Consider the following 15081-nt stretch of genomic DNA (forward strand, 5'->3'; position numbering starts at 1 on the left):
ATAAAATGTTTTTTTTCTTAAGTCCTACAATTATTATTTTGGGTTTAGGACATTTGAATGGAGACAGAAAATGTTGGGAAGAGAGAGTAAGGCATGACAACAAAGGGCCAATGGTTAGATTCAAACTCTCAGCCGCTGCGTGGCGAGGACTATAGCCTCTGAATGTAGCGCGTGCTACATAACCGCGAGGCTAACTGGCACCTCAAAAGAAACCCAAAACAAACCTTTTTATTGTGGGTTTTTTTTGGGATTTTATATTGAATACTAAAAGGACGATTGATTGACGGCTGTTTATGGTCCCATTAATAAGCATATTTCCATCTGTTTCTCCCCAAGAGAACATTATTTTAGAAAGAGTTTGATAAAAGAGTCATCATTCAACGCTGCACAGATTAGATTTTGAATTCATATAAATTGCTGGATGTTACTTAAGATCTGCAATTTACATGAAGGGTTACATTTTCTTTCACATATATTAGTGTGTTTATAACTTTTGGTTAGATGAATGGGCTTTGTGAATGAAATGTACAAAAAATACCTCTTTGGATTTTTTCTGAAGCTCCTCCGCCTCTTTCTTCAACCTCTCCTTCTCTTTCTCGAGTTCAGCGATGGCTTTCTTCAAGCCGTCGGCCTCTCTGGTGCTCTGTAGCCTCTGTGTCTCCAACTTTTGCACGACAACTTCCCCACTTTGCTTTTCGGTCTCTTGAAGACGTGCCTTTGCCTCTTCAGCTTGGTTCTTAAATTTATTCGCCTCCTTTTCAGCTTTCGCCTTAGCGTCACTGAGCTCTTTCACCTTTAATTTCAGCCTCTCTGCCTCTGCAGAAACCTCAATTTGCCTCTTGCGCTCGGCCTCTAGTGACTTTTGGAAGTCGTCTGTCTCCTTGTCAAGGCGCTGCTGGATCTGTTGTTTATCCTCGAGAAGTTTTTTAGCCTTTTCCTGTGCCTGGTTTTTCTGTTTCTGGAGCTCCTGTGCCTCAGCTTTCAGTTTCGTAGCCTCCTGGATCGCCTGCATTTTCTCCTTTAGCATTTTCTCTGCGAGAGCTCTCTGTTCAGTCAAGTCGGACTCAGCGATCTGTCTCTGTCTCGCTGCTTCCTCGGCTTCCACACTAAGTCTGGCAGCGTCCTCCGCCAGGCTCTTCATTTTCTCTGCTTCCTCCGCGAGCAACTTCTGAGTGCTATCTTTATCTTTCTTCATGAGACGTCGGTTTTCTTCCTCAATCTTCAGCTTGAGTTTCAGGAGCTCATCCATCTGCTTCTTAACCTTGGACAGTTCGTCCTCCACCTGGGCCTTTTGCTTGACAGCGTCGTTAACTTCACCTTTGACTCTCTGGAGCTCCTCATCCAACACAACCTTCTGCTTGTTGGTCTCATCCAGCTTAAGTTTCACCCCTGTAAGTTCTTTCTCAACCTGAGACTTCTGCTTCAGTGCTTGTTCGGCTTCTTTCTTGTGTTTGGCCATCTCTGAATCAGCTTGCTGCTTGGCCTTCAGAGCCGCTGCTTCAGCCGCCGCTCGCTTGGAGGCCTCCGCCTCTGCTTCTTTCCTCAGTTTCTCGGCATCTTTTTGAGCTTTGGCCTGTTTTGAAGCTTCGTCCTCTGCAGCTTTTTTCAGTTTTTCAGCCTCCTCCGCTTTTTGACGGAGCAGGGCAGCCTCCTTCTCTGCTTTCTCTTTGGCTTTCTCGGCGGCTTGGGCGAGTTTCTTCGCATTTTCAAATTCGCCTTTCAGTTTTTCTTGAGCAAGAGCGTCGTCTTTATTCTTGCTGAGAACGACTTGGGCCTTCTGCTCAGCTGCGCTGCACTTCTGCGCTGCCTCTTTGGCCAAAACGACCTGCTTGGCTGCATCCTTTGCAGCCTCTTCCTTCTGTTTATTAGCTTCCTCTGCTTTCTTTTTGAGACGCTCCACTTCCTCCTTGGCAGCTTTGCATTGTCGAGCGGCCTCCTCTTCGGCTGCAGTAATCCTCTTCACCTTCTCCTCGGATTCTTTCCTTTTCTTTTCCTCCTCAGCAGCAAGCTTTCGCAGTTTCTCCGCCTCTTCTTCAGCTTTGCGTTTGCTCTTTTGCGTCTCATCTGCTATATCCTTCAGTTTCTTTAATTCGGCCTCCAAATTGGACTTTTCTTTTGACGCTTTCTCAAAGCTGATCCTTATGATGTGGATTTCTTCTTCAACCATCTTTTTCTGCTTCAGGGTTTCTTCCACGATGGTTTTTTGTCTCACCAGCTCAGAGTCAGACGAGCTCTTCAGGTGTGTGATTTTTTCTTGAATGTCGTGTTTATGCAGAGCGGCTTGATCCTCCAGCAGCTTCCTCTGATAAGCTTCTTCCTCCGCTTTTCTTTTCAGCCTTTCATTTTCCGCCTCTTTAGCTTTCAGAGCGATCTCGGCTTCCGTCTTCAGACGAGTCGCCTCGTTGATGGCCGCCAGTTTTTCTTTGAGTATCTTCTCAGCCTCGGCTCTCTGGCGAGCTGCCTCGTCCTCCGCGATCTGCCTCTGCTTCTTCGCTTCTTCGGATACCGACCTCAGCCTCGTGGCTTCCTCCGCGAGCTGTTTCATTTTAAAAGCCTCCGACTCGAGAAGCTGCTTGCTCTTTTCGGTGTTCGACAGCGTCTGCTTCTCAGCTTGAATCTTCATCTGGAGAAGAGAGTCCATCTCACCTCGGACTTTAGCGAGCTCAGCCTCCAGTTGCTTCCTCTGCTTCTCTGTGTCGCTCACCTCTTTCTTCAGTCGCTTGAGCTCATCATCCAGCAGGCCTCTCTGCTGTTCAGCGTGTTCAAAGTCGGACTTCAGCCTGATGCATTCCTCTTCTGCGGACAGCTTTTGCTGGGCTATTTGTTCTGCAAACTTCCTCTGTTTCTCCAACTCTTTCTCCGCATTCTCCTTCTGTTTCAGAGCAGCGTCCTCGGCTTTGGCCCTTTTCTTGGCATCCCGCTCTGCCTCGACCTTCTGCCTCTCTGCCTCCTCTTGAGTTTGGCTCTTCTTCTGCGCTTCCTCCTCGGCTTGTAGCCTCAAGCGGAGAGCCTCGTTGGCTTTCTGCCTCCATGTTTCCAGCTCTCTCTCTGCTTGCTCCCTGGCTTTGTTAGCTTCCTCCTGTTGTTTCCGGAGTTTCTCCGCCTCCTCCTGCAGCTGGAGCACCGTGCCCTGCTCCTTCTTGAGGGACTCCTCCAGTTTGGTTGCCTTCTCGTTGAATGACATGGATGTGGTTTGTAAATGTGTGGCAGCCGTCTTTTGTGCCACCTCCTCCACCACCTTGATCTGCCTCAGTTTCTCCTCCTCAGCCTGTTTCATGCGCCTCTCCGCCTCCTCGGCCTGCATTTTGAATTTCTGGAGGTCCTCCAGAGCTTTCTGCTTCTGCTTGGCCGCTTCTTTTTCGGCCTCAGATTTACGCTTCAGCTCGTCTTCAGCGGTTTTCTTTTTCTGAGCCTCCTCGGTCACTTGCTTGCGAAGCCTCTCGGCCTCCTCCTGAGCACTTTTCCTGAGCTTCTCGGCCTCGTCGGCCCTGTCTCTGAGGTTCTGCAGCTCGGTCTCGGCTGTGGACTTCTGCTTCATTGTTGTCTCTAACTGGATTCTAATGATGTGGATTTCCTCCTCAATTTTGGTGCGACAGCTCAGAGCCTCCTCCAGCTGCTGACTCTTGGACTTGATCTCCTGCTCGGACAGACTCTTCAGCTGATGCAGCTCTTGCTGTATGTTCTGTTTCTGCTTCTCAGCCTCCCCGGCCACGTCTTGCCTTTTGCTGGCTTCCTGTTTCATCTTCATCTTCAGCTCCTCGGCCTCTTGCTCTGCTTTGGCCACAGATTTCGCCTGGGCCTCGGCCAGCTGCTTCTGTTTATCGAGCTCAGCTTGGATCTCTGCCATCTTCCTCCTCTCCTCTTCTTTGAGTTTCTCTGAAGCTTTCTGTATTAGTAAAGCAACAAGGGAGTGAAGGAAATACAGAGAATGTTAAAGGTGTTATGAAAGTAGTTATTCTTCATGTCGGTACATGGAAATGATCAGACTCTACAGTTAATCATCTACGACACGTAGTCGACTCTCATGTATGTATTGGGAAATGCTTGTCATGTTTTCAATGTATGGCACACAAACTGACACTTCACAACAACACGGCACGGCACTCGGCTTTCATGCAGATATTTTTAAAGATTCTTCCTGTTTGACATCAGCCGCGTCATCAGTCCGGGTCACTTTGAAACATTTACAACACAAAGAAAAGAGCAAGTATGTGTGTGATACTGGAAACTAACACTTTGATCGGCACGTCGTTTTAGCTGTCTTACAAAGATGAAATATTGTAGAGGTGGGATGTAAGACAGTCGGCATGTTTTAGTCACCTTCAGAGTGAAGTAACAGTAAAGATGGAAGGTGGTGATTTAATAAATCAGCAGCATGCGATTCAGTATTCACTGCAGCAGGTTAACATGTGACAGACAGGAAGTAAAGCAAAGTGATGCAGCAAACGAAGCTGGTTAGAAATCAAAGGATGCTTTATGTCTGACCACAGATATGAATGTTGACGAGTTTGTTGAAAATGGATGCATTGTGTAACTGTGCAGATGACGGACACCGATAAAGGAAGGTCCAAAACTTTAGAGACCCGTCAAACTGATTAAACCTCGGGTAAGATAACGTGTGGTGTGTCTACTCTTAATGCAGATCAGTGCAGGCTACGGAAGCCCTGAGAGGACAAGCATCAATGTCTTTCATTTAACTGTTTTTACCGCGACAACGACCAATCATGGCGCTTTACTCCCCGAGAGTTACACTTATTTTTCTCGATATCTCGGGGAAACAACGCAGGTTTTTTCTTGTGACAACGAGACGAGAATGTTTGAGACATTTTCACAACATCTCGAGAAATCAGCTCGTTATCAGAGATAACATGAAGAAAAAAAAGAGAGTTGTTAAACTGCGATAAAGTGACCAGTAAGTCACAAGAAAACAGTGAAATGTAAAGCATGGATGTGTGTCCACTTGGGGCTTCCATAGAAGGTAACTCGTGTCATTGTTATTAAAATGTCATTTTTCTTTCTTAAAAAGACATTTGAAACTTTTCTGATTCTCATATTAGAGGCTTCTTCCATCTTCATGTTTCATTATGAAACTGATACAATGGTAATAAATATCTTGCATATTTGATTACAAATACAAATGTGCAAATTTGCACATTTGATTACAAATATGCGAATATGCAAAAGTGTTGTTAGCTAACAGGAAGCTAACGCTACGTCCTTGATGAACCGATCGTGAGCTCAAACATGAAAGGTGTCTAAGTGCTGCTGAACCTTCCCGTCACTACGAACAAACACGTGATGAGGATGAGACTGACATGAAGTGTTGTGGTTATTAAATACCTGGGGGTTTAATTCATCTCTTAAGTGTGTGATTATTACTCAGCATGTCAAAGCGCTGGCGAGCAGGTCGAAAGGATCAAACACAAGAAAGAGAGGGATTAAAAAACATGCTAAATCAAAGCCTTGAAATCACCAGTGTTGGTGATTTTTAAAGAGAAAAAAAAAAAAGAAGCAAACACCAAATCAAACCTTGTTGAATAAGCAGTGAGAAAATGTGACTGAATTGTACAGTACGTGTGATCTGATTGGTCTGGACAGACGTGTGGATGTGATGCGCTAAAACACGAGGACGAAACAGTAAGCTTCTCCGCTGCGCGCCACGTCTCGTCACTCGACCGTTTTTTTTTCGACCCTGAGCGAGAGAGTCGTGATCTCGAGTGCCAACATCTTGTAAGAATTGATGACAAATTATTCCCCATACATGGCTCCACGGACAGGTGAAGGTGGCGATTTGTTTGCGTTAGCGAGGAACCTGATGCTGCTGCGCGTCATCGGACCACGTGTGTAATTACCTCTTCCTCCTCCAGGCGGCGCTGTGTGTCGGTGATGAACTTAATGTACTGGCTGGTGAGAGTCAGCAGCTCACTGTAGCGGGTTCTCAGAGTTACATACTGAAACAGAAGCAGCAGCAGAGACACGGCGAGAGGTTCAAAAACACATTTTCTTTCAGTTTTGTGTCATTTTTCCAATTTCCAGGATATTTTATCACAATCCACTAAAACGCCCAGACTGGATGTATTCACATGCCTCTGATCGGATAAGCCGAAGGGTCAACCTACCTCCTGAATGATGTCATCAGACGCACACTCCATTTTTGGTTTCTTGATCGGAGAGGCGACGGGATCCTGGAGGGCTTTGTAAGTCAGAAGCTGGAACTCATAGTCCTAAAAGAAACCGAGAAAACGTTCTCTCAAAAAAAAACGACAAGCAAAAACAAATCATTATCTTTGACGTGAAGTTGGAAATGTTAAATCGAACCTTGACTGAATCGATGTAATCCTTCGCATTCTTCTGGCAACTTTCAATCCTGTCCTTGTTTGTCTCGATCTCTTCCAGGAGTTTCTGTACAACAGACGATGAGTGGATTAGAGAGAGAAGATAACACGCAGCTTATTCTCTGAAAGCCTCAACAACAAACTCATTTTAAAACACACACTGAGTTAAAAGAACCTCCAGTTTACTCCTTCAGTGTGACCACTAGAGGGCGCATTAACCCTCCTGTCATACCTTCTCCTCTGCCAGCTGCTCCTTGAGAGCCTTGCTGCCACTGATGGGCACAGCTTGGATCTTCTCCTGCTGCTGCCTCGCCTCCGTGAGCCAGCGGATCAGCCACTCGTAGCTCCCGTTGTACGACTTCATGTTGCGCCCGAGGAGGCCGAGCTCCCGCTTCCTGAGGTCGATCTGAGCGAACACGACCTGCCAGCGCTCCAGGAGGCTGCCGACCAGCTGACGGTAGTGCTCCAGCTCGGCGTCGCGCTCGCTGTGGATCCTCGTCATCTTGTCGTTGATGGCTGTGGCCTTCTTCAGCTCGTCCTGCAGGCGGTCAAACACCTCCTGGTCGGCCTCCGCTTCAGCCTGCATGGACTGACGGACAAAGAAAAGTGGCGTTAGCGTCAGACAAAAGCGTGTACACTCAGATTAAACTCTCCAAAAGGAGAAATACCTGCAGCTGACTGCGCTGATCCTCCACCTCCTTCTCTGTCGCCGGCACTTTTTTGACGTCGATCAGACGGGTCTCGTAGTTCTTCAGTGTGTCCTCTGCGTCTTTCGTGTTTCTGATCACAACATTGATGGTCTTCAGCCTGAAATGAAGACGTTCAAACTTCATTAACAAACAAAAAAACATCGGCTGGAATCAGACGCGTAAACACCGAGAGTCACAAAGCCTCACTTGTCCAGGTAGACGGAGGAGAGGCCGTAGACGTGGTCCATCTTCTTCAGCGTGAGGTCCAGCTCGGAGCGCATCAGGGGGCCGGAGCTTAGCTGCACAGGAGACGCCAGAACCTCCTCGGTCTTCTCCGAGATAGAGTTCAAGTCTGTCTTCAAGCCCTCCAACTCAGACTGCACTTTCTATCAATGGGGAAAAAATAAAAAAAACAACCGGACACCATTTTAAAACACAACAAGGAAGTGAGTGAGCGTTTCCTCAAACTTCAGCCTCGATGGATTATTTTTAAACCCAGAATGAAATCAAATCAAAATGTGATTTATTTTTTTTAATCAGATACAAGATCCATTTGTTGTTTCAAACATCCGATGTTTTCCACTTCTCATGACGCTGAAACCTGTGTTATGAATTTCTCATTTCTACGTCTACGTGTCGTTACCATTTGCTCTGCAGTCTTCTGTGCGCAGGCTTTCAGCGGCTCCTTGTCAACAAGCTGGCGAAGGCGAGTCACTGTTCGATTCTCATAACCCTCCAGCCTCAGGCGGAGGTCCTTGATCTTGGTCAGGTAGGTCTTACACAGGGACTCATCCTGCTCTCCTGGTCGGGTAAAATAAATACACACGATGTCATTTTGCAGAGAGCACAAAAGAAGTGTGAATTAAAGATGCAGGTTTTTAGTTCAGGCCCCAGGTTTGATTGTGAGCAAGAAAAAACTTCAGTCTATTGAATCAAACAGTGAAACACCTGCATAGCAACACGATGCACTGAGGTGAAGTTAGTTTCATATTTAAATCGTTGGATTGTTTCGTGTTTAACTGGCTTGAACTCTAAAACTGATTCAATATCTTTATAAAGGTTTTTGAATTCAGGAGCGACAGAAGCACGAAGGTTTGGACCGTGAGGTCGTCCTCCAAGCGGGCGACCCCGTGGCTCCTTCTCGCACGGCCTTCCCCACTCTCTCTCTCTCTCTCTCTGCTCCTGATGTCTGACTCTATCCACTGTCCTGTCTCTTTAAAAAAAAAAAAGTCCTAAAATGCTGAAAACAAGGCCTGTATGTATCTACTTGTTGTGCACTTTAATTGTTGTAGTTGTTTCTCGTGTGTAAGAATCGAGCAGACGGCCAATGAGTTTCCCCGCTGGAGATCAATAACGTTTCCTAATCTAATCTAGTCTAATGAAAAACATTCACATTTTCATGAGCTACATGTGACTTAGTGTCTGACACAGTTACACTACGTTGTTGTTAAATCTGTGGCGTGAGTTCGTCCCATGCACAGAGAGAAGAAAGCTGAACGAGTGAAGGGAGCGAGGATACAAGGGAGCGAGGATGACGAAGGTGATCGAGTTAATGAAGGAATCATGACAGTATGGCAGCCCTCAGTGCAAACACACACACACACACACACACACACACACAGAGTCAGGTTCAGCCAATCAAAAGCTCCTACTGCACATCAGGTGCTGTAACTGAAACACCTTACCTGCCCTGGGTGGCTCGTAGCCTGAAATGTGAACCCAACAGTCAACTTATAAGAAAATGAGCATGATGAAAAAAATAAAATAAAATCAACTCAAATGTCTGTGAAATGATTTCATGAGATTTTAAACTGTTCATAATGAACCTCAGCTCCTTCGGCTGACGTCCGGGTGATGCTGGATGAAAAGAAAAGCAGCACACACCTTGCTCTGCCGAGCTGACCATGGTGCTGTAGTGCTGGTTGGCTCTGTTGTAGTTCGACTCCACCTGCATGCGGTCCTCGGCCCCGAACATCTCAGAGTCCTGGCTGTCTCTCAGGAAGTCCTGGTAGTGCAGCTCCAGGTTCCTGAGGGCCAGGCGGTACTCCTCCACCCTCAGGGTCTTAAACTGCACAGGTACACAAACGAGAGCTCATCCAGCTGCCTGGAGGAAAGTCTCTAAATCTTCTCGTAACTTTCTAACACGCGTCTAACACTTCGACGCTCCTTCACTTCTTTTACTCTTTTGTACAACGACTCTTTTATCAGCCATCCATCTGAGTTCTGGGGATCTTTAAGACACTGTTTAGACATTTTCACAAACCCACATCTGAAGAATGTAAAGAATCGAAATCTTTATAAACTGCTGATTAGGAGGCAACACGTGATGATATTAAGATAAAGATAAAGGGACAGATTCAGAAACTATAGAGACCTTTGTGTGGTTAAGAGTCGTCGGACATATTCATGGTATAAATGAAGGAGGAAGAAGCAGCTTCACATCCTGCATGAAGATTTTGCATGAATAAAATGACCTCCGCTCGCTCGGGGTAAATTTTTCCTGAATATTTTTCTGCTACGTTCACACATCGCCTCACGCTGAACTCACAAACGGTTCACGCTGTGAAAAGTGTCTGTTTGGAGCCGCAGCACTTGAAAAATCACGGAAACTTTTGAGGAGATTTGTTGTGCGGTTTTGTCCCGTGTTGTTACCATGGTGACGTTCCAGGACTTGATGATGTTGATGTCTCTCATCAGGTACTGCCAGGACAGCAGGCTCCTCATGTCCACAGACATGTTCTGCCACATGCTCTGCAGCCTCTGGAGGTTTCCGTCCAGTCTGAGGGGGGAGAGGGGGAAGTAGAGATCAGCCCACCCAGGTTTCAGACTCCTCTAAAACATCCCGAGGCGACTCTTAAACTCACCCAGCGACACTGTTGACAGCGTCCTTGTTGGTGGGGGGAACCAGGAAGCAGATGGAGGGTACGGTCGACTCGCTGCCTTTGTCGTTCAGCACCCTCCACTTGAAGGGCTGCGAGTTGTTCAGCAGAGCGCACTCGTCTCCTCTGTGGACCGTGATCTGAACACAGAGAAACATCGGCACGTTCACTAATATGGAAGGTGGGTCGGCTTTATGTTAAATGTTAAATATACAGCACAGATGAAATTTCAATCCCCTCAACCCACAGTGCAAACGTGCAGTGCATTAAAAAAAAAAAAAGCACTAAAGAATAATAAAAATGACAATTAAATAAAAGAAAATATCAATAAAAAAATACTATAAAAGAAAAAATCTTAGCAGCGAAACTTAACTGAAGACATTTGAGACAAACAAATAACGATCAGCAGACAGGGGCACTTGTGATTATTGCACCAGGGAAGCAGCATGTAGATCAGGTCAAAGAAGAGGAATAAAATGTTATGAGAGATAATAACCTCCATCTGTTTGAAGTCGCACACAGCCTGGATGGGCTGTTTGCCCTTGATTGCCGTCGCAGGGTTTCGAGGTTTGAGCTGGACGACGGTCTTGGCTCGTCGCTTCAGACCTTCCACCTGAGTTTTAAACTCGTTCAGTTGCTCTTTCTCATCCTGCGAAGAAACAAAGACTTCAAAACCAAAAAGATCCTTGAAAAGGAAGTTTCATGCAGACTTAGCGTTGAGTCAAGCAGACACACATCCTGATGGATGAATCAACCTACAGCTGCATCCTGCAGGAGATCTTCCAGCCGTGTGACTGTGATGGAGCGGTCGCAGGTGTACTTCCTCTTCATTGTGTCCTGCATCTTTTTGAGCCTGTCCTCCGCCTCCTTCACGTCAGAGAAAAACTAGACGAGGAAGATGAGAGGGGGGGGGTTAGGTTGTAGAAATGTACAGGCAGAACAGATGGGACAGCAGATCTACATGGTGACAGGTAAACACACCTGGAAGTAGGCGGTGTTCTCTTTCAGGTGGGTTTCGATGCAGCAGCACAGCTGGAGGATCCAACTCCACTGAGTCTGCAGAGCTCCAGTGAAGGACTGAGCAGGGAGGGTGAAATGTTTCAGTCAAATGTTTTAAATTGAGATGTGCACATTCAGTGTGTGTGTGTGACATCAGTCTGCACCTCTATGGTCTTCCTGGCCGGGTGTCCGTCCCGCAGCAGTTTGTCTCCTGTGGTCTGGACGCCGTTCATCTTCTGCTCCCGGAGCTCCAATTCTCTCATCAAACCCTGCGCGGGAGAAAAACACCGGTGAGAATCACATCTTTACCACATCACATCTTTACCCCCCCCCCCAAAAAAAACCTCCTTCACCGAGTAGTTTTCTTTCTTGGCAGCCATGTTGGTGTTTTTGTCACTCCAGTCGTAGTTGACCTCCTCCTCCTCTTTGTCGTTCAGCCACACCAGCTCTTTGGTGGCTGCGACAACGAAGGCGTGAAGCTCGACCAGGGAGCGCAGGCGACCCTTCGAGGAGTTCTGAGAGCAGACGAGAAGGACGTTAGGACACATTCAGAGGGGACGACAGCTCAGTGTGGACTTCATGCTTCAGCTCCAAAATCTCTTTATGCACAACTTAGATCCACCAAGTTATTAAAAGTTTGATGACTCGCTCAAATCTGTTCAGGAAAACCATCACCGCCAAAGTCTGAAAAGTGGGGAAGGTACTTACAAGAATATCGTACATTTATATCTGTATTTTTTTTTAACCCTTTACAGAAGTATTTGTGATATTTTTGAGGCATCAGCTCATGAAACCCTCTAATGGGACCATTATTAAAAATGTCCTTTTACAACTCACCAGCAGCTTGCCGTACTGCAGCTCCAGTTTTCCCAGGTAGTCGCGGTAGGCGGCTCTACTGCCGGGCGAGATCTGACTCTGAAGTCGGAGAGAGGTCAAAGAACCGTTAGTAACCGGACGGTCAAGAGTCTGCTTAAGGAACACAAGCACTGTCTGTATCTCAGGTAATATCACTCTGATCTGTGAAATGGCTCCTCCCCCTCAGGTGTGTCATCATACCTCGTCCGCCTTCGCCCGTTCGATCTTGGAGCGGAACTCCTCCACGGACTGGTGCAGGCCGCGGTGGCTGCCCAGCTGGGACTCCACGGTGGGCAGGTCCGTGCCCCACTCCCCGTCGTCCACTCTCCGCTGGTTCTCCTCCACCCAGCCCAGCAGGTCGTGCATGTAGCGCATGGTGACCTCATCGAGCTCGGGCCGCACCCTCATGGGGGCCTGCTGCAGGACCTGGACCTGGGCGGTGTGGATCTGAGCCATGGGGATCTGCGTGGTGGTCACGCCGGACTTGAGGCGCAGGTTGTACTCGCTGCGGAGGTTCACCAGCCTCTCGTGGAGACGATACACTCTGGAGACAGAATCAGAAGGAGAATCTGTCCATCAAACAACATGACATGAAAACACAGAAACATTTTAAAGTTGGCTTCAGGCTAATCTATGACTTCTTAATTATAAAAACAGCCACTAGAGGGCGCAGTCTTCCAAGGACCAACACCAACTTTCACTTCCTGTCTGATCTCCACCCAGCTAACATCATATACGTCTACCATGCAGACCCATCTTTCTATTTAAAAACTTTTGGCCATTTTCCAAAGTAATCGAGTTCATTGTTTTGTGCCTGTTCAGCTTGTTCTGCTCAACACTGCCCCCCGTGTTTTCTGGTGGTATTGCAATGTTCGGACCAAAGGCTCTGTCTGTATCCTTGTGCATTTACGATGTAGGACAGATTGTAATTGAGGCTTAAAAGCTGAAGAGAAAAAAAATGCAAAATATTTCCTGCGTCTGTAAAATTCTTCAAAAGTTAAAAAAAAAAAACTGCCAAAGATCGTGTTTGAATCCTTCATCATTAGATTACTACAGTCCCATTCTGCAGCTCTTATCTTAGATTTTCGGGCGAAATTAACTGATGCAACATTTGCTACGTTGAACGGATTTGCACCTGCGATACATCTGTTCAGCTTGAAGGTGGCGTCCATCTTTGAGCAGCTGCACGTCGTTGAAAAGGAGCCGAATCATTCCTTCGGATTTTTCCAGGTCAGCCTCCATCTCTGCTGCGTGTTGAGCCGGTTTACCTGAGCTGAGCATCCTCACGTCCTGCAGCGCGCACACACACACACACACACACACACACACACACACACACACACAGGTATTAAAGCTCTGCAGGTTATGTGATGGATGAGACTTTTTTTTTTGTTTTTAACTAAATGTTGTGTCTCACCGTCTGCAGCAGAGTCTCCACCTGGTTGAGCTGCTCCTCACACACCCCGGACTCCATCTGGACCTTGCCGACGACTCTCTGAAGTCGCTCCAGTCTGCAGTCACAAAAAAAAACCAAACATTAGAAAGTGCTTCAGACAGTCTGAACAACCTGACTCACCTGCAGGGAAGCTTTGAGCTCATTCTGATCAGTCACAGTGAACCCCGTTTCGTACGTAAATAGGAAAGCTGAAAGAAGCGAGCGCACTTACGTCTTCCTCTGGGGGAATAAAAACCTGAGATCGTATCCCTGGTGCATGAACGCCATGTTAGCTCGCTGGTCTGACTAGTTTTCCAAACTCTCTGCAGTATGTTCTCCTGTGTTTGGAGAATCAGCACTAAAGGCTACGCCCTGCCGACCTTGTGATTAAAAGAGTTGACGAGCGATCAAGTGAGCGTATTATTGTTGCTGTGGCGATGGCACAGTTGTCATGTGTTTTGCCCCAATATGATTCCTCTTGCCTTCCCGCAGAGCAGTTTCATTTTACCGCCAGCTCAGACTTCACCATTAGGAAATGAGTCATCCTCACACACACAAACCGTTGAGTGATGATTTCCAAATATCTTGTGGGTTTTTCTTTTTTGGTCCCTTTTTTTTTTTTTTTTTTTTTTTTCATAAAAAGTGAAGTTTGTTTGGCAGCAGATACTCGTGACGTGGGGTTTTAGATCGCGCCACGCTTACCTCTCGAATTCCATCCTGAGGAGGCGCTCTCGCTCCAGGATGGCGACGTGAAGACGACCCCACTCCTTCTCCACGTCGAGTGGGTGGTAACCTGGAGGCACTTTGACGTGTCCTGCCTGGACTGCGCCCTACGCAAACACAACACAGGGCTGTCAATAAACACGTTTTCATGATCAGTCGTTTAGTCTATTAAAATGTCAGAAAACTGGCGAAGACGGATCGACACAATTCATCTGAACCGAAGTCCAGAGCCATCAAATAATTCAGTTTATCATCAAAGAAAATAAAGATTTAATAATCCCACACAAGAGGCTATAAATATGTCTGACTGTCTTCATCTGACTGAAGCAATACAAAGACAAATATTTATCTTCTGACTATCAATTATTAACTGTGATGATTCTGGCTCTAAGAAAGATAAAACTTCACCCAAGGGAGGAACATGTCTTTGCCTAACGTCATTTTTGACCTTTAAAAAAAAATTCTCCCAATTCATTAATGAGACGCTTTCATCCACAGTGACGTACATCGAAGAATAAGGAGACGACGTCAAACATCACATGAACCAAGCAGCAGAGGAGGTTTGTGATCCTGTAGAAACCAGCTCTCTCAGAACGCTTCGTTTTGGTGTGTGTGTCTCTTTAAATGCAGTGACTCCGCCCCCTGAGTTTTCCCTATAGACATCGCTCCTTCGCTAGTGAGAATAAAAATGTCGGACCTCCGCAAAAGTTTTGATCGAAGCTGGAGGTCGAGATACCAGGGGAGGGGAGGGGACTTTTTTAAATACTAGAATCCCACTGTGACATCACAAGGGGAGCACATTTGAAACGGAGCATTTTTCTCTGTGTTGTCAGACTTTAGCAGACCACAAACAAAGGGCTGGATGGGTTTGTTTCACAGCTTTGTGAGTCAGTCAGTAGACTCTCATGTTCCCAAAATAGATGTTCAAAAACACTCAAAGTGGACTTTTCATGATATGTCGCCTTTAAGATTTGTATTTTACGATGAATTCGAGGAGGACGCTGACCTCAAAAGACTTGAAGATGTGTTTGGAGCGGTTCTTGTCCGCCTCTTTTGCAGGAAGCTCTGTTTCCTTAAACTTCAGAAACTGACGCCACAGAACCTGCAGGTCACAACACAGACGAACAAATGTATCATCGGCTTCATCCTTTTTTTTTTTTATTCAA

At 46.5% G+C, this 15081-nt stretch overlaps 1 protein-coding gene across 1 annotated transcript in view; it reads right to left on the reverse strand.

Moving 5' to 3' along the window:
- The window catches only part of pleca (plectin a), a gene marked incomplete at its 5' end in the record, with an annotated part of 94904 nt that overhangs the window by 12047 nt on the left and 67776 nt on the right, over nt 1-15081 (reverse strand). The window contains 23 exons of the mRNA XM_079367767.1: nt 539-3886; nt 5853-5951; nt 6120-6224; nt 6319-6402; nt 6568-6924; nt 7004-7142; nt 7232-7410; nt 7668-7825; nt 8710-8730; nt 8909-9092; nt 9677-9803; nt 9889-10043; nt 10400-10552; nt 10663-10788; nt 10885-10980; nt 11067-11171; nt 11256-11417; nt 11740-11817; nt 11959-12301; nt 12893-13047; nt 13175-13268; nt 13895-14022; nt 14922-15017. Of these exons, the coding sequence (XP_079223893.1) occupies nt 539-3886; nt 5853-5951; nt 6120-6224; nt 6319-6402; nt 6568-6924; nt 7004-7142; nt 7232-7410; nt 7668-7825; nt 8710-8730; nt 8909-9092; nt 9677-9803; nt 9889-10043; nt 10400-10552; nt 10663-10788; nt 10885-10980; nt 11067-11171; nt 11256-11417; nt 11740-11817; nt 11959-12301; nt 12893-13047; nt 13175-13268; nt 13895-14022; nt 14922-15017 (6492 nt within the window). The remainder of the gene's footprint in view (nt 1-538; nt 3887-5852; nt 5952-6119; nt 6225-6318; nt 6403-6567; nt 6925-7003; nt 7143-7231; nt 7411-7667; nt 7826-8709; nt 8731-8908; nt 9093-9676; nt 9804-9888; nt 10044-10399; nt 10553-10662; nt 10789-10884; nt 10981-11066; nt 11172-11255; nt 11418-11739; nt 11818-11958; nt 12302-12892; nt 13048-13174; nt 13269-13894; nt 14023-14921; nt 15018-15081) is intronic.

Source organism: Symphodus melops (genome assembly GCF_947650265.1).
Source record: "Symphodus melops genome assembly, chromosome: 18".
NCBI lineage: Eukaryota > Metazoa > Chordata > Actinopteri > Labriformes > Labridae > Symphodus > Symphodus melops.